We start from the raw sequence: 18,527 nt of genomic DNA on the forward strand, positions 1-18,527 counted from the left end.
CTTGGGAATACTTCTAAACTAAATACACAACAACTCTAATATCATATTTATTGGGCAATCCGCAATTTCATTTGTATCTTTAAATTTTTCAAAAGTATATATTTATATTATCGTTCTAAGTTTCAAAATTTTCAAAGATTCACAAATTTACCCAATTTAATTGTCTTTGTCAAAACTCATTTTAAATTTACAAGGTTCTTGTTTTATCATTTTTTAATTGGGCTGTATCTTTAAATTTTTCAAAAATATATATTTCTTTTCTAAAAATTCATAATATCATATTATCGTTTTAAGTTTCAAAATTTTCAAAAATTTATTCAATTTAATTGTCTTTGTCAAAACTCATTTTAAATTTACAAGGTTCTTGTTTTATCATTTATTTAAAAATATATGTGTGTAGTCGGAATAAGATAAATATTTAATTATTTAATTTGTCAGTTTGTGGTGTGATAATAGAGAGTTATTGTATTGAATCAGAAAATTAATCTTTTCATTATTGAATTCTGTTACAAACTTGATCCTAATTACAGAGTCTACCCTTATACTCCACTTCGTGCTCGACCGAGATACCGTGTGTTGTTTCTTAGAACTTCACGAAATGAGATTGGATCCTAAGAAAACACAAAAGCCCAAAATAGATCTTCTATTATCGGACAACTAGCCCAGTCTGCATCGGAATATGCATGTAGCTCAAAAAAAGAATGAGAGGAAATTCAAAGACCAGTAAGATCCTCTTAATATCATTCCAATATTCGTCGGTTGGAGCATGCATGAATTGCGAAGCTTTGTTGATGGCATACGAGATATCCGATCTAATAATCGTAGTGTATTGGAAGGCCCCCACAACGCTTTGATAGATGAGTGGATCAGCCATAGCACTGCCATTGAACTTTGAAAGCGGGTCGCCAGGTGAGAAAAATGTATTGCATGGCTTAGCCCCCTCCATTTTGGACCGAATTAGTAAATCACGAATATATCGTGACTAAGAGAGCATGATGCCTTTTGAAGAGGCCGTGACTTGAATATATGGTGCCAAAATCTGCATTCCTCTAGTAATAATGCCGCATAAACGTACCTATATATGTCACTATGTACGTGTTATGAGCGGACAAATTAACTATTTATTCTCACAAATCATCCAACAAAAAGACTAAATATTTCTATTACACAAGTTGCATACTTTTATTTATTTTTAATAAATAGTAAAATGAGATCTTTACGAGTTTAAAACGAATTTAAATAGAAAAGACAATAAATTGGATGAATTTGTGAGTTTTTGAAATTTAAAAAGGTGGGTATGATATTATAATTTTTAAAAGGAGAAACATATAACATTAAGAATTTTGAAGGCTATATGAAATTCTCAATATTTTATTTAGTTAAAAAAAATAGTTGACGTAACACACAATTATTTGTGTTAGCTATTGACAATTATATCATATATTTTCGCATATTACTGTTTAACTCGTACTTTAAATTTATATCTTTATCTTTAAATTTCAAATAGCCGATTTGAGCTGTTAAATATGATCTCCATAAGAAAATGTACTTGGATATCAAGTTTAACATTTTTAAAAAATTGTTACTATTTCCTTAAATAGGCAAGTATATTTTCATAAGAAGATCGTGTTTAATTATTCAGATTGACTGTTTAAATTTTAAAAATATAAATATAAATCCTTAGCATATGGGTCCATCGATCCATAGCATATTACCAATAACTCACTCTTTTCACATTATCTGAACTTCAAAATATGCACTTCTTTTGACCAAATTTATTTTTTGTCAACAACTACGCACCTTTTTAACTAAAAAACGCTCACTTAATAGTGTCTGATTAAAAAACCGTTAATCATTTCAAACTCCCATACAAACATATTTTTATAATCCGAATGTCATCAACTGATTACACGATGTATTTTTTTAATACATTACACGATATGTTAGTTTGTGTTAATTAAAAAACGACATAATGACTTTTGTGCAAATTCAAATTAAACTTGCTATTTATTTGTACATATAGATGAGTCAAATGATCACAAGAAACTCACGAATATGCTCAAGTCACTACCCCACATGGGCACCAAAAAATTATTGTGTTAATTTAAAACGAATATATCATGCTTCATATACAACACTATTGAAAAATATTTGTAGCACACTGTGCATGATTACCAAAAAAAAAAAAGACGCCTCAATGTTTGTACAAATATGCATTCCTAGTAGTTACATGATGTTATATGCACCAGTTATAATTAATATGCTTCATATAATCAAGTAATCAACACAACACTATATCAGCAATAATGACCCAATCCGACCCGCAATATTGCCAACTCTAGTCTTCGCGTTACTGTGTTATAGCCGTTAGATTTGAGCAGAAACCTTTCCTGGCTCCTGACTCCTGAGACGCTTGTGGAGTTCCGTCTATTACTGTAAAGTGGGCCACAGAGAAATTTTGTCGTTGTTAGAATTTTTCTCCCTATTAAATACTATTCAAGTTTCAAATGGTGCCTGTCCAGTGTCCATCCGTTAATCCGTTCGAAATGTTGAATGGTACAATTTTCTTCGTCTGAATTTAAAGTCACGCCTAAAACCCAGGTCGAAAAGAGACAGACTTGGTTTCTGATTTGCTACAGATAATCAAACAGAGCAACGGCTGCAGACAGAAGTAACCCAACTAAAGCAGCAACGGTCCTATTTCAAATCCACTGGTCTAATTAATCTCTCCATTGATTTCTGAATAAATCGTTTTCCATCTCTCTCTCTGGCACCCAATTCTACCCAAGAAAGAAAAAGAACCTCTCTCTCACACGCTCACGCTCACACTCACACTCACTTCCCCCCTCCCTCTTTCTCTTTCTCTTTCGCTTAATTGATTCAAAATGGCAGAAAAAGGAGAGAAATCAGACAAACTCGAAATCAAGATTCCAGTTTTTTCCGTCTTGAGGAACGGATGTGCGCTGAAAAACATCTTTCTGAGCGGGCCAGGTGGAGAGACCCGAGAGGAGTACGAGGATATGCCTGTCCTGATGGGGCGGCACCCAGACTGCCACGTCACCCTGGATCACCCCAGCATTAGCCGTTTCCACCTTGAGATCCTTGCAAAACCCTCGATCCAAAAAATCAGCATTATTGATCGCTCTTCAGGTAGTTAAATACTATCATTTCTTAAATTTTTCAGATCTCTTGGAAACTTGATTTTTGCTCATAATTCTGTCCATTTCGTGTTGTAAAAAATGAATCTAGGCAATCACCAGCATTTGCTTGAGTAGTTTATAATACCCCATATCTTTCTTCGTTGTTCGTATATATGACTATCCTGTTCGATTTTATATTTGCACGACTAGTACCACTGTTAACCTCGGATTGCTCTTTTATTTGTTTTCTTTCTATTAAACAGTAATTTAAGTATCTGCTCAAGAAATTTACTTCTCCGTGTTCTTATTCTTGAAAGATTAAAAGAGAACATTTAATTGCCTCAATTTATATGTGGAGTTTACTCTCAGAAGTCAGAACAAGATTTTATAGTTTCTCTTTGTTGGTGTCTAAATGTAACAATCAGCAGTTCTCCTTCATTTTTCCTTAAAGATGCAAATTGATGACTAATCAAAAGCCACTTTACAATACTGAAATTAGCAAGCACTAAGAAAAATATAATTAAAAATTAATTTTGGTAACCATCTCTAGTCTTTCTGTTTTCATTTTCAGGATTATACAAATAATTTCTCGTTTTCTTTGCAAAGTTTAGCTGCAAATAACATATTGGCATGGACTCATCATTGTAGGTTACTTCTAAAAGAAGAGAGAGTATCATAATTGAACATATGTTTGTTTATTAAATAACACATGCACATATCTCCACTAATTTCAAATTTCCTTTAATTTCAGTGTGCACATAAGCCGTCTTAATTCTGTGGGTATTTTCTGCGATCTAGAAGTCTAAGATGCTTGTCTTCTTATATAAATTTTTGGTGCCCCAAAATTTACATACAGAATCACTTAGAACAACCAAGCCCATGTATTTTAGATGTTTTCCTGGGCACTTCAAATTCTGTGGTTAATGCTTTATTTGAAAATTCATCTTTAAACATACAGTGCACGGGACTTGGGTTTCTGGCACCAAGATTGAACCAAACATACCTATTGACATCAAGCAGGGGGACATCTTAAGGCTGGGAACTTCTGCTAGAGAGTATAGGTTCCAATGGCTATCTCTTAATGAAGCATATGAGATGGAGAACCCCTTACCTCCCTTAATTGAAGAAAAAGAAGAGACACGTCAGGTACGTCACATTATACTTGAATTTCCAAAGGTTTCTTCACAATTTCTTAAAGACACCTCTCTACATGCTTGCTTGTCTTGGACAGAAAAGTACTCAGACAAGCATTGAATAAGGATCCTTTACTTTCATTCAAATTTGGTTGGTACCTGTATATGGTATTCGTTATTTTGGGCAGGTCATTGTTCTTCATTTGAAAATCAGTTGTTATTAGGGCTTTAAGGCTCAGAGATCAAGTTGGACACATTATATGCCAGTTTGAGTTGCACCAGTCTGGTTCTGTTGAGGGTGCATTAATCAAATTTATTTCTGTGAATTTTGTGTGCTGATTTACAAACTGCTTCCTCGATATATACCAATTTCAGGATGAAATCTGCCAAGAGGTCTTGACCGATCAAGATGAAATTACCACCAATGGTGTTCGTGAGGAACTCATTTCTTTAGAATTGGAAACGGTGCAGCAAAACCCAGTAATGGAAGGCTTCACAGATACTGGTCTAATCTCAGGACCAGTCCTGCCAGTATCAGAATGTGCTGGCACTTCTAGAAGGGACACTACATCCAGCCTTCTCTTAGACTTAGTGGGTACACATCCCATCTCAGACCAGGCCCTACCAGAAACCGAATCTACCGGATCCGCTACAAGGACCAGTCCTGGCAGCCTGCTCTCGGACATAGCCGGTACCAGTATGATCTCAGAAACAGTTCCACCAGAGCCCGCCTCTGAGATGGTCCCACCAGGATCAGAATCTGTCAAATCCATCAAGAAGGGAACTCCATCAAGCCTTCTGTCAAGACGGTCTAAATCTAGGTCTGTTATATCTCTCTCCATCCAAACTGGTTTAAGTAAAGAAATGGCAAGACTAGAAGGAACGAATAGGGACTTGTTTGAAATATCTGGTGCAAAAGAGGTAGAACTTGAAAAAGAAGAAAATTTTGAATCGGATAAAGAGAATATGACCCTGGCAAGCTCGTATGGCAAAAGAAACAAAGCAGGTCGAAAGGCTGTGTTCACTATAGGCAAAGCAAAGCAATACACTGGACTGCCCAGGAATAATTCCTCCAAAGGAGTGAAGAAGAGTACTGAAACCCTGTGTGTTTCTGGGAAGTCAAACCTAAATGATGAATCTGTATCCTCGAATTCCAGGGATACATTATCCAAAACAAAAGAGAAGGATATCCCAAAATTATTTGCTAGCGGAAGTGTAAAAAAGAGTAGAAAAACTGTGCGTATTTTGGGGGAAACTAAGCAAAGTGACACATACTCCAAGGTCTCACACAAAAATGAGAATTTTTCCTCTGAAAATGGGAATGGTACCCTGCAAGTTTCTGTCAGCAAAAGTGCAAAAAAGCGTGAAGAAACTGTACACACTGTGGGGGAACCAATACAGATTGGGCAATCTGTTGCCCAGGTATTATTTGAAAATTGTGGAGAAAATGAGAATTTTGCTTCAGATAAGGAGAATGTCACCCCAATTTTCTCATCTCCTGAAAGCAAATACAGACCAGTCTCAAAGAGTCCCGCAAGGGCCTTATTTCAAAATGTGGATTTTGAAGGGATTGAAGAGGTAAACTGTGAGAATTTTGCTTCAGATAAGGAGAACTGTACGCCGGATTCGAAACTTGCACAAAAATTGAGGCAGCCTCTCTGTGAGGACCATGCCGTGGTAGAAATTGAGATTGGTGAGAGAAAGGAGATGGAGAGGTTACCTTTCCGGGTTTTATTTGATAATAATAATGTTCAGGTACTTAGTAACAGCCCCTTGAAACCTCTATGCACAATTCCTGACAACAGCTCTGTGGTAAGTTTCTTTTCTCAATCAAGGATTACAGAACCACAGTATTTGTCCCAGTTTGAAATGTTTCTGTTTATTATCATTTGAACACAATGGTTGAGATATGGCTGCTGGTTGAGAAATCTTGTATGGATACTGCTAGAATTTCCAATTGATGCTTATTTTGTGTTTTCAAACACAATTTGATGCTTTATTACAGTCTTGCAAAAGAAATTAGTTCTTACATTCATAACCAATTGTCCAATTGGAGAAAAATTAGAATAAAGTTTTAAACAAATAAAGTATTTGATTAAAATGCAGAAAAATTATTGTATGTCTTTATGCTATCTGCAGTGTCGGTCCCATCAATGGGTGCAGCGAGAAAATGCCAGGGAACCAAGAAAAGAATGGATCATGATCGTGGATACAGGCTGTCTATTAGGAAAAGAATCAATCAAGGCCATAAGGCTCTTACAAGGCCTCAGAGGAACACGCCTCATTATTCCAAGGATTGGTAGGCTTATTTCCATAACACACACACACACACACACTTGTTTCTGCAAGCCTATTTTGGTATCAGCTTATTCCCAATTTAGCACCTCACAATCACCTACATGAATGAAATATTCAAATTTTGTTGCCTTGATAATGAATTAATCAACTGCTTAACTGATTAAGTAATCAAACCTTCTTTTCAATTGCCAGTTATAAGAGAGCTGGATTGCATGAAGCGGCGCGAGGGTCTCTTCAGGCGACCGAACAAACAAGCATCTTTAGTTTTGGAATGGATAGAAGAATGCATGGAGAGAGAGCCCCTGTGGATCCATGTGCAAAGCTCATCAGAGGCACTGCCAGTGGCCCCCACTCCACCAGTGACTCCCACGTCACTATTTGGGGATGCAGTTGTGGATGTGGCACCTGGCTTCAGGTCCGACCTAAATGCGATCTTCTCTCCATGCAGTAGCTTCATGGAAATAGTAACCCCCACTTCAGAGGATCATGTATTGGAATGTGCCCTCCTGTTCAAGAAATTGAGAGGCCATGCAGAGGTTGTTCTCCTCTCTAGCAGCACCACACTGAAGATTAAAGCCATGGCTGAGGTATGAACTTTTTTACCAGTAATTAAATTTTTAGAACTTAATTTTCTGAAAGATAATAGTACCACCAGTCTTGTGCAGGTTAGTGACAATACCTTTTTTGTTGTTGTCATTTTTACTATTTTGATATTCTTTTTTCTAATTTCTATAGGGGTTGCTTTGTGAGGAGGCAAAGGAATTCAAGGATAGTCTAACAAATCCATTGTCAAAGAGGTTCTTGTGGGCCTCGAGCAGCCACAGGGGACCTACTGGGCCATGCACAGGTGATGCAGCACTAATTGCTGATAATTACAAAAGCAAGGACAACAATCCTGTCATTGCAAGAAGGACAATCAAGGCAGCCGAGGCTGTTAAGGGACTCAAACTAATCCTGCTCCATAATTCTCATTATGGGCAGACCAGATTGCTCAATTAGGTACAATTAGATACAAGCCAGTTCAAGTATTAGTAACTCTCTTGATGTAAAGATACAATTAGATTACTATTTTCATATTAATATGGATTATTTACTTTTTCTTTCTGTTTTTTCTTAATTTTTCTGAGAGCCTGAAGAATATGATTCTTATAGTAAAAAAGAAGGTACTTAAGTTTCTTGTAACTGGTCTGAAAAGTGTTTTTTTCGTCTTGGTTTAATTGGTTTAGTAGAAATTATACCCCAAATTTAGGCCACATACAGCGGCAATGGACATCTACTTTGTCGAATTTGTGATTAGCAGGAATCTTAAATGACGTTCGTTTTCCATTGCCCGATACTTTCATTCAGATATGTTAGTCTAAAATACTTTAATTACGTAGCGTCAGAAAGGAAAAGTCATACCAATAGTAATATTTAAATATTTAAAATAAGATAAGTTGAACTTAGCAGATGACATAAGATGTGCAGATATATTAGTTTTAATTACGTAGCATTAAAACGGAAAAGTCATACCAATTAACATTTTAAATAAGATAAGTTGAGCTTATCAGATGACATAAGATGCAGGAATAACTCTTATCTAGCAGACCCGTGAGGCCGTGACGGTTGGATCAGATCCAATAATAAACTCTTCTTTTATACTTCATCCAAAACGACAACTCAAGCGTTAGATCACACCATATTAAATGTCAAGCCTTTTTTAACACGAAGCTCCAAAAATCGGAAATAACAGGAATCTGTTATTCCGATCCCAACCGTTGATCTTTGTTGTTCGCGTATGGACAAAATTGAATGGCTGAGATCGGAATAACATGTTCCTGTTAGAATATCATCAGATTTAATAACAAATGCTATTCGAGTGACTGCAACTTTGATTGTTTTTCAAACATTGCATGATTCATGGTGAATTGCATATAGATTGGGTTTCATTTTAATATAGTTGCATTATTATTGGTGCTTGAGAAAAACTTAGCATTTGATAGAGACTTGATTGATTGTAAATAGGGAACATTGGTTTTATGTGGTTCTGCTACTTGCATTGGCCGGGGTTTTTCTGGTATGAGTCATTGTCAACAATTAAAAATTGGTATGATACATTCCATAAAAATGATGAATGTGCATGTTTTGTATATTTGTGCCGTTGATAATATACCTGTATTTATGTAATACACCTCTCTGACTCTGGTATATCATTTAATTTGTTATATACTGTGCTTTCTTTGAGTGTTCCTCTAAAATAGGGTTTTGCTGATTGTCACTAATGCTTCTTTGTGGTGAACAAACCATAGCTCATTAAAAAATTCCATACATGTTTCAGATAGCCAAGGCACTGAATTTCATGCATGAACGAGGCATAGCTCATCTGGATATTAAACCTGAAAACATATATGCCAAAAGCGGTACCTACAAACTTGGTGATTTTGGCTGTGCGACTTTAATGGATCATGGTCTTGGCATAGAGGAAGGGGATGCGAGGTACATGCCAAATGAGATGTTAAAGGATCAGTGCGAGTATTTGGAAAGGTTAATTCGGGTGGGGACGGGTTGTATTAATCCGGTCATTTTTTTTTTTTGCGTGCGTCTAGACGGGACGCCTTAACCCGTCCACCTTTTTTTTTTTTCAGGACGGGTCCTCTAAACCCGTCCGGGTTTCTCTCTTTTTTTTTTTTTTTTTTACGTCGAAGTGATTAAACGAGTGATTAAACGGAGGGGATTAACGGATAATCCGGATGGGATAATTAGACCCGTCCGGTGGACGGGTTTTCACAACCCGTCATACCTATATTTCGAAAAAAACCAACAGTAATCTCCTTTTTCGATAATTATTTTATTTTATTTCTATTAATAAAAAAATTCGGGAGAGGGGTCTAGCATGATGCATCCTCTTCCTACCAAAGATAACCAATACCTCCCACTTCCTACCCTTGATAGTTGATACCGGCTCTCCTTGGTATAACCAAATCCCAAGCTGTGTCTAACTTTTAAACTTGTAGCTTGTCCAGCATCTATAACGTAACAAAAATGACCCAAAACATCCAGCAGTTCATGGATTAGAGAATTAATCAAATAACTTAATAGAGAGTGGGAAGAGTTAATGGCGCCTTTTGTTAGAAATGAAATTGGTTTTCCTTTCTCTTTCATGCTTTCTTGGACGCGCAGCAGAGAGTTAAGGGGCAACAGTTCCATTTTTTATTTATACAAAATTGAGAGGAGCCTAGTGGTGCACTAAAATGAGGTGAAGCTAAACAGCTCTTCATTGTTTTGTCAGATTAATTAAATATACAATTTTTTTCAAATTAGTCATCAACTTATATAAAATATTAAAAATGGAGATTTTAAGCAAATATATTGAAATGAAAATTTTGAGTTTCTCGAATTTAGGTTTCGACATTAATAGTTACTTTTTCTTCAACGGTAACTGGCATCATTGAACAAACTAGTTTTAAAACATTAGAATCTAAAAAGATATTAATAAAAGAAAGCTAGCCAAATGAAAGTATGAACAAATTTAACAATAAGAAATCCATATTCTAATCTCTTATCCGTCATCCATACAAGAGTTGTAATACCTCTTTATACTTCTATGTGCTCTGCCAATCCCAGAAACTCCACTCTCATAATAACTACTAGTTATAAAAGCTTCAAGTATACATAATCCACGAGGTGCCTCTCATCCTGTTAAGAAACAGACAAGTACAAATGGACCAACATAAAGCTAAAAATATATCAAAAGATATAGATTAAAAGGATGCTACACATAAAGCTAAAAATGGACCAACATAAGAAAAACATTACTCCTAAGACTCCTAACTACTCACACTGCGTGGATGCTTGGTTTCCTCCATATTCCAATTTTGTATGAACACATCCCAACAATATATCAAAAGATCATGCAAAAAGAGATATATCACCCCTATTCCATAAAACACTATAAACATAAACTGCACCAACCCGTGCATAAAGTGGGAGTATCTAAGAAATTCAAGATAGGACCAGTACAGGTCATGCTTCTAGCAAGTTCTTGGGTCATATACCACATGTACATAATAATGGCAAGAAAATAACACCTTTAGTAAGTGATACTTCCCGCATTGCAAGGATATTGCAAATAAATACTACATATACATAATAACAGCACACAAGAAAATAACACCTTTAGTTGCCTGGATCCTTTTGCGAAAAACCCGGAGACCCAGATTGCAGAAAATGAAATGAACTCTCAGTAGGATCAAATACTGTCATTGAAAAATCATTTAACCCCTCAAAACTAAATGAATCCAAGTTCACCACAGGAGAGAAATACCCCCCCTTCATATCAAGATACTCATCACCATTATTGTATCCAACACCACCACTATCATTTTTATCATCAATCTCCTCATTCTTCCCCTTCATTTCATCCGTGGGTAGTGCTGGTGTGTGCCCCTGGAAAAGCGCCACATGCCCAAACAATTTATCCTTTCTGGTGAAAGTGGTCCCGCACGAACAAAGCCACTTGTCACTACCGCAATGCTTCTCGTGTGTCTTGAGATCCGCTATGACTGAGAACTTTTTGGTGTTGCAGCGACTACATGTGTAGCTCTTTTCACAATGGCTTCTCTTGTAATGGTTCTTAACACACAACAGATTCTTTAATGGCTGAAAGTTCTTGTGTTCCTTGTTCCTCTTGCAACCGACAAATGGACATGAGTATCTTTTAACAGGCACGGGCTGTGAACCCGGTTCCCTAACAGGCTTTGCAAGTGCTGCTGGGTTCTTGTACTCATCCCCATGGCCTCTCATGTGCATCCTCAGGTTGGCATCCCTCTTAAAACCTTTCCCACAAATGGTACAGAAATGGGTGTGTGGTGCCAAAATCTCCTCTTTCTCCAATTGTAACACCTCATATGTCCCAATTGGTAAATTATCTCCATCTTGGTCTACATCTTCACTTTCTTTTACGTCTAGGTCCTCAACTTGGATCTGGTCAGCACCTTCTTCAACCCCATTCTCTTCCCAACCTTTGGTCAATTCCTCACAATCTGGATTCGGATTTGGTTGATATAAATTTGGGCTTGGACCCAAATTAGAAGCGGAAGCAATAGAACTACCCAACTGGGAAATAGGGGGGTTGCCCCAAAGGAAAGGAGTTCTTATAGACGGGAGAAATGAACCAGCAGCAGAGATTACTTGGATTATTATCGAGGTGAGATCAGTAGTCAACAGGTATCGCTGGGCGGTCATCTCAGCCTCAGAGAAAATGCAGTTTTGCCCCTCATTTGTGCGGATCATCTCTTGGACTATGTTCTGTGCTTGGTGTATCTTTTGTTCGAGAAAGGAGAGGTTTGAGAGCAAGGCCTGTGGGTCCCACTCTGGAGATTGGGAATCGATAAGTTGAGAGGGAATACCAAACGGATTGGGATATTGGGTTTGGGTCTGTGAGTTGAATTGGGAATGTGCATAGTTAGGGTTGAAGCTTTCCGGGGTTTTGCTTGTTGAAGGAGATGTGAAACTTGACCTTTGCTTCTGATCCATTCTATCTTCCTTATAAACAGTGATTAAAATACGTGTTTCTCACTCTGAGGTGAAACTGCAAACAGCGATTCAAATATTTGTCTCCCGCTCTGAGGTGAAGCTGCAAGATGGATCTAGCCTGATCAAATGCAAAGAAGCAAAAGAAAAACGAAAAAAAAAAACACATGAGTGGGGAGTGTTAAGTGCTTGACAGGATCATCAATTAATACATTTAAGCAGAGCCAGATCCTAGAATAGGTGTTTAATTAGTATTTATAGGCTGTATTACATTGTATGTAACAAATATGTAATAACAACAAATGCTTCATGGATTCCCCCGGCAGATGTAACAGGATAACTGGACTTAAATTTCGCACAAGTCAATGTTTCTGAGTTGAAACTACAAAAATGGACAAAGAACTTAAGGTGCGCCAGCCACTATATGGTGAAGAACCTCTATGAGAAAACATCTAAACTCCAGGTTTCATACAATAACAAAATTTACTAAAAAGTCAACGCTGTTTTAGTTTTCAAATTGAAGCAACTGAAAAAGGAAAAAGAAAGAACCCCGAAGTAATCTCACAGCTGGTGGCCTAAAAACCTAATCATTCCCATTTAATTTAAGAAATTAACCTGATTTAAGATCTGAGACGCTCGAAGAAAGGGACGGAATAGAGGTAAAAATCCCCAGAAAAACCAATCGCAGATAGCTTATGAAGCTCCTTTCTCATCTCCCAATTTCAACCGAAGATAGCTTATCAGATCTGATCAGGTTTAAAAATCAGTTTTCCTTCTATCTCCTCTCTCTTCACTACTGCAGCTTCCCTTCTCTTTCTTGACTTCACCCTTTTTTTGTTCGCGTTTCCAACGAATTTGTTAATGGTTTTGGTAACCCGAGCCCAATAAGTGGCTTGAGATTTGAGAACGAGAGAACTCCAATTAGTTTGGTATACTATACAGTATACCTTTGTTTATTGGGGGAATTTCATGTATACCCCTCAAAAACTTCAATATTACGTATTTCTCCCTCTAAATTTTAAAATTACGTATTTCCCCCTCTAAATTTTAAAATTACGTATTTCCCCCTCTAAACTTCAAAAACTCACATATTTACCCATTTTATTGTCTTTTATATTAAAACTAATTCTAAATTTATAAAATACCTACTTTACCCGTCATTAAAAGTATGAGATGCCTCCATTAAACTCAAATTTGAATCTGAAGGGTTCCTATACTGTCCGATCCAAGCGCATCGCAATAAGATTATTGCGTGTTCGCTTCAAGATTCGTACTAATCTAGTCTGCACAGATCTCAAAGTAATTTTGATCCGCATGCAACACATTAAAATATGTGCACATTGCTTCAATATCCGTGTGTGTTCGCTTCAAGATTTGTGTTGATGTGGCGCGCACGGATCTTAAAGCAATTCGGACGGTAGAGGAACCTTCAGATTCAAATTGGAGTCAGATGGGCGTATTATGTTTTTTTAATAAAAGGGTAAAATAGGTATTTTATAAATTTAGAATGTGTTTTAATATAAAATACAATAAAATGGATAAATATGTGAGTTTTTGGAGTTTAGAGGGGGAAATATGTAATTTTAAAATTTAGAGGGGGAAATACGTAATATTGAAGTTTTTGAGGGGTATACGTGAAATTCCCCCTTGTTTATTGGTCTGTTCGCACAGAATATATGCTACAAAGTTTCAGTATAGCAAGCTATACCTTTTAAACCTTTGTTATACTCTGTCAAATCAGATAGCAAGTGCACTATCCTATCGATGAGTATGCTCAGGTATCGATCCACAGGGACGGAAGAAAATGACCGGATTCGTCTTAAAATTACTTGAGATTCTAGAAGTGAGAGAAATTGGTTTGGTTTGGTTCTTAACAATTCTAATGATTTATAACAAGTTTAAAAAGCAATAAAAGAGAATTAAAGTTGTTTCCAATTGATAAAAAGGCGTTTCCAGGGTTCAGATTTCATTTCTGTTCAGCCCCGAGGCATACGGCCCGTATGGATTCCCGTACGGCCCGTAGGGCACCCCGAGTTAATGCTGCAGCTACTGTTTTCTGTGTTGATACTAATGTTTAGGGTTTCTATCGACCAGATCTAGATACCTAACCTCAACTTTCGCATTTTGGCCCAGTACCCGATTACCGGACTCAAATACTTCCCTCTTAGATGCGTTAAACCTCAACTTTCGCATTTTGGCCTAATTTATCCAAGTTACTTGTTGGTTTACTAAAAGTATCCAAGGACTTTCGCCTCAAGGAAAGTTTCACCTTTCGGGTACTCCTTGGTTTCACCCTACTTCATATACTTTATTCGGTTGGATTAAATGTCATAGACTTGGCTCCTAACACTTAGATGTGCGCATTCATCTAACGGGATGACTAATCGATTCAAGCAAGCACAAATAAAGCAATCAAAATACTACTCAACAAGGTAAAAACAAAGCATTCAACACAAAATCCAAGTAGCATGCAAACAAAACCAAACTAGAAACTACATCTTAACCCTAGAAACAAAGTAAATTAGCTACTCATGTTCATAAGATAACACAAATAACAGAAAATAAAAGAGTTCATGACAAAACAGTGGAGAAATCCGAAGATCCGTTGCAAACTCGCGTTTTTCACTTCTCTTCCTCTTCTCCTCCTCTTATCTTTTGCTCCCAGAAAGCTTGTCCAAGTTCCAGTGGTGAATCCCCCTTTTTTGGTGAGGAAATATCTCATTTAATGCCCCAGATCGCGCCTGCAGAGGCTTCCTTTTCGGCCTCCTTGATTTCAGCTGATTTCAGATTCTGGCTGGATTTGCCTATTTAGCGTCGTATGGCCCGTAGGGGACCCCGTACGGGCCGTATGCCTATGCTTTGTCTTGGAGACTTCGTGCCTCTGTTGTGGAACCTTCTGTGTGGTTGGGCAGATCATGTACGGCCCGTAGGGAATATCATACGGGCCGTATGAAAAATTGTCAGATCCAATTTTTCGCCCTTTTTCCTGCAAAACACCAAACAAAACATAGCAGTACCACATTTCTTCGAAATACAAGTAAAAAGTCCACATTTATAGGCTTTAAAACACAGGTTTAAGTGCAAATTAGGGCTGTAAATTAGACATAATATGGAGATATCATGGTCCGTCTCCAGAAGAAAAGAAAAAAAAATGTGCCAAGATACAAATACACTTCTCCACAGTATCTCAGAATATAAGAGCATCTACATTTCTAAAACTCTAATTTGAGTTTTTAATTTGACGTAGCAGTTTCTAAATCAATTTCAGAGATACAGATGGATTTCTTATTTAACAACTTTGCTTCAAAGTTTCTTAATAAAAAATCGTTTATAAACTCTGACGTGGCCAAATAATTCGCTGAAATTCTTTTCTCCTATAATTTATTTGCTGATGTAGCAATTAAGAAACTCTAATTTTAGTTTCAGGGATGTGGGGGTTTAGAAACTTTTAACAGTTATTTAGAAACTCCAAGAGTTTCAAGGATGTAGATGCTCTAATAAAATGAAATACGGTTACCATAAAATCACTTGACAGACTGGTAAAATATTAAAAATTACTAAATATTTTCAACAAGTATACTCATAAAATCATTTGACAGACTGATAAAATATTAAAAATTACTAAATATTGTCAACAAGTATACTCACCGTATTACGAGAAGCAATTCAGAATTTTATGAGACAGCTGGACAAAAAAAATAGCTAAAATGTCAATAAAGTATTAGATAAAAAATAATACTTTAATTATATTCTAATTTCTCTTACTTATAATTCTAATTACTAATCATAATTTAATATATTTATTTTAATTTTAACTCTAAATTTAACTCGAATTACAAATTAAAATTTTAGAAGAGGGATAAAAAAATTCAAAAAGAACAAAATCAATCAGGACATATAGATCTCTATAAAATTTAAAATTCAAACATGACTTCTATTGGACCGCCCAGGTTACAGCTTACGGGATATATAGATGACTTATAGTGAATTCATATTAATTTGAATATTATAAGATAGTAACTAAAATGTTAATGCTTCGTCTCAGATCTTTTTTTTTTTTAAAAAGAGGCTAAAAGCCCATTTCATTGCTGAAACAGTTAATTACAAAATGCCAACAGCCAGAAAACTGATGTCAGTTTAGCAAAAGCAAAACAATATGCAACCAACCATCAGACAACAGTATAACCAACCTCTAATTGAGGCAATCGACCAAAAGTAAATTAGAGATGCTAAACATAAGCCACTTAAGATAGGGCTAAGGAGTATAATAGCTACAAAAGGAATTAGGTCTGTCGTCATTCAGCCACATTCATTGCACCAGAGGCTATATGAGTGCCAGCCTCTAATTCACCAGGGATCACATAGGGCACTACCTCCATGTTGGGGGGGATGATGTTGAGCGGAATGGCATCCTCAATGATTGGTAACCAGGATTGAGCAACATCAGCCGTGCCCTTCTTCATTTTTCCTAACCAGTATGCAAGAAAAGATTTGATTAGAAAAATAAGTGTTCTAGCATTTTTAGGTGAAAGATCATTGAAAACAACATCATTTCGATGTTTCTAGAGGGTCCAACATGTTGTTCGTACAATAATCTTTTACGTCTATTTGACTAATTTGCAAAAACATACAATTATTGAATTTTACGATTTCTTCTATTTTGAGAATATGTAGGTCCAAGAAGAGTAAGAACTGTTGAATAATAAGCTTGGACTGAAGAAATCATGAAGACCCTTATCAAGAATACATATTGTAAAATCAAATGTTTGGTAAAGTATGTGTGAGGTTGATTAAATTGAGATAAAACGTTATGAACGTTTTTAAAACGTTGGTAACGTTTTATAATAATCAGAAGCTTCAAAAGAATCAAGTTATAACGTTATAACGTTATACAACCGTTGTAACGTTTTACAAACGTTATAACGGTTGATAAACGTTGTAACGTTTAAAAGCTACAGAACAACTGGAGTGCAACTGTTCAATACAAACAATAAACGTTGTAACGTTTATAAATCGTTATAACGGTTTTGAAACGTTGTAACGGTTATAAAACGTTATGTAACGTTTTTCTAAGCTGTCAGAGAATTAAAACCCTAAATCGTATTTGAATAAAACGTTATAACGTTTAATAAAACGTTGGTAACGTTTTATGTCAAACAGCTCATTTTTGAGCTGCCACTATAAATAGGTGAGTGAGGTTTTCTTCTCACTTACTCTAGCCGACCCTAATTAATTCAAAAGTGATTTTCTGAGAGCTTAGCCTACTCCATTGTTGTGAGAGCTTAAAACTTCAAAATCCCTCAAGCAACCTCAAACCTACTTCACTAATCTTGTTATAGATTAGGTTAGAGTGATCTTTTGAGTGTTTCTCTTGTGTTCCTAGACAATCGAGACCTTGTTCTCATCTCTTTGAGTTGGCCGTTTGACTTCCCGCTTGGTGTGTAAGGGCTCAACGGTTCACAAGTTGTAATCCTTTCGTATTGGGTAATAGGAAGGCGCACCTCACAAGGTTGCGAAGCCCCGGAGACGTAGGCCTTTGTTTTGCCGAACTCCGTTATCACCCCGCGTGTCAAATTTCTCTAAACTCATCTATTTACTTTCAATTGCAATTTAATTTCAGTTTTTGAGCAATTAGAGGTGCCCCTAAGTGCAACACAACAAACCGCACTAAGTAGGACTAATAAACCTGACTTTTCATAATGATTAAGCTTAACACCTCTTTTTTGACTTTTTCACTATTTAGAAATACAAAACAAAGCTCAAATTGGTAGAAATGAGGCTCTTTGCAATAATAAAATATATAGGTTCGAATCCGAGCGTCGGTATGGGTATATATATTTGAAAATATATTGAACAATTCAAAATGCAAAAGTCGTCTTATTAAAAACCTCAATTAGAACATCTCTTCCACTTTACACCTTGGAACGCGCCTTTCTTTCTATTCTATAAGATCTAGAAGAAAGGCGTTTTCCCTTCTTCTTAACCTTAACCCGAAATCAAATGGCTGAGGAAGGGTGCTCACGGGAACAGATCCAGTGGAGACGGGGTGGGGCCTGTAGCTCAGAAGGATTAGAGCACGTGGCTACAAACCACGGTGTCGGGGGTTCGAGTCCCTCCTCGCCCAAAGCCTTAAAATGAAAGGCTCTTGACTTTTCCTATGGGGGTAGGAAAGTCATGATCGAGACAGCGAACGCAGAGTTCTATGGGTATAGTACATAATTTGATAAAAAAAGCTCTTTTGCAATAGAAACAAAGATGGGGAAGGGGTTACCTCCTGCTAAGGCAAAGCCTTTATTTAATGAAATTCTTTATTCTTTCATTAAGAACTAATTCAATCTCCCCAAGTAAGATTCGAACCTACGACCAATCAGTTAACAGCTTCGTCTCAGATCTGACTTGATTGGTCAGCATGTATAAAGAGGTGCTACTTTTACTCTATTATCCG

The 18,527-nt window shown here is 36.5% G+C and overlaps 2 protein-coding genes across 6 annotated transcripts; one reads left to right on the plus strand and one right to left on the minus strand.

The window, feature by feature from the left end:
• The first annotated feature begins 2,748 nt into the window (after nt 1-2,748).
• On the plus strand, nt 2,749-7,671 carry LOC144545730 (forkhead-associated (FHA) domain-containing protein). Of its 2 annotated transcripts, none has more exons than XM_078294281.1 (6): nt 2,749-3,150; nt 4,099-4,286; nt 4,649-6,085; nt 6,413-6,572; nt 6,764-7,158; nt 7,307-7,671. In XM_078294281.1, the coding sequence occupies exons 1-6, from the start codon at nt 2,886-2,888 to the stop codon at nt 7,568-7,570; spliced, it is 2,709 nt and encodes a 902-aa protein (XP_078150407.1). In that variant the 5' UTR covers nt 2,749-2,885; the 3' UTR covers nt 7,571-7,671. The 2 variants fall into 2 exon arrangements, with proteins under 2 accessions (XP_078150407.1, XP_078150414.1); XM_078294288.1 differs by having other exon boundaries at nt 2,774-3,150; nt 4,649-6,028.
• Nucleotides 7,672-9,919: 2,248 nt separating this feature from the next.
• On the minus strand, nt 9,920-12,951 carry STOP1 (C2H2 and C2HC zinc fingers superfamily protein). 4 transcript variants are annotated; one of them, XM_078294402.1, is made up of 3 exons: nt 12,698-12,951; nt 10,725-12,203; nt 9,920-10,246 (listed from the first exon to the last, which is right to left on the minus strand). In XM_078294402.1, the coding sequence occupies exon 2, from the start codon at nt 12,083-12,085 to the stop codon at nt 10,727-10,729; it is 1,359 nt and encodes a 452-aa protein (XP_078150528.1). In that variant the 5' UTR covers nt 12,086-12,203; nt 12,698-12,951; the 3' UTR covers nt 9,920-10,246; nt 10,725-10,726. The 4 variants fall into 4 exon arrangements, with proteins under 4 accessions (XP_078150528.1, XP_078150541.1, XP_078150536.1 ...); XM_078294415.1 differs by lacking the exon at nt 9,920-10,246 and having other exon boundaries at nt 10,509-12,140; XM_078294410.1 differs by lacking the exon at nt 9,920-10,246 and having other exon boundaries at nt 10,509-12,185.
• Nucleotides 12,952-18,527: the final 5,576 nt, after the last annotated feature.

This window comes from Carex rostrata, chromosome 2 (genome assembly GCF_964058835.1).
Source record: "Carex rostrata chromosome 2, lpCarRost1.2, whole genome shotgun sequence".
In the NCBI taxonomy this organism is placed as follows: domain Eukaryota; kingdom Viridiplantae; phylum Streptophyta; class Magnoliopsida; order Poales; family Cyperaceae; genus Carex; species Carex rostrata.

Bases quoted from the DNA above. Each gene is read 5' to 3' on its own strand.
- LOC144545730 (XM_078294281.1), top strand. From the start codon at position 2,886: ATGGCAGAAAAAGGAGAGAAATCAGACAAACTCGAAATCAAGATTCCA. The intron at 6,573-6,763 runs GTAGGCTTATTT...TTCAATTGCCAG, and splicing joins CCTCATTATTCCAAGGATTG to TTATAAGAGAGCTGGATTGC. The intron at 7,159-7,306 runs GTATGAACTTTT...TAATTTCTATAG, and splicing joins AGATTAAAGCCATGGCTGAG to GGGTTGCTTTGTGAGGAGGC.
- STOP1 (XM_078294402.1), bottom strand. From the start codon at position 12,085: ATGGATCAGAAGCAAAGGTCAAGTTTCACATCTCCTTCAACAAGCAAA.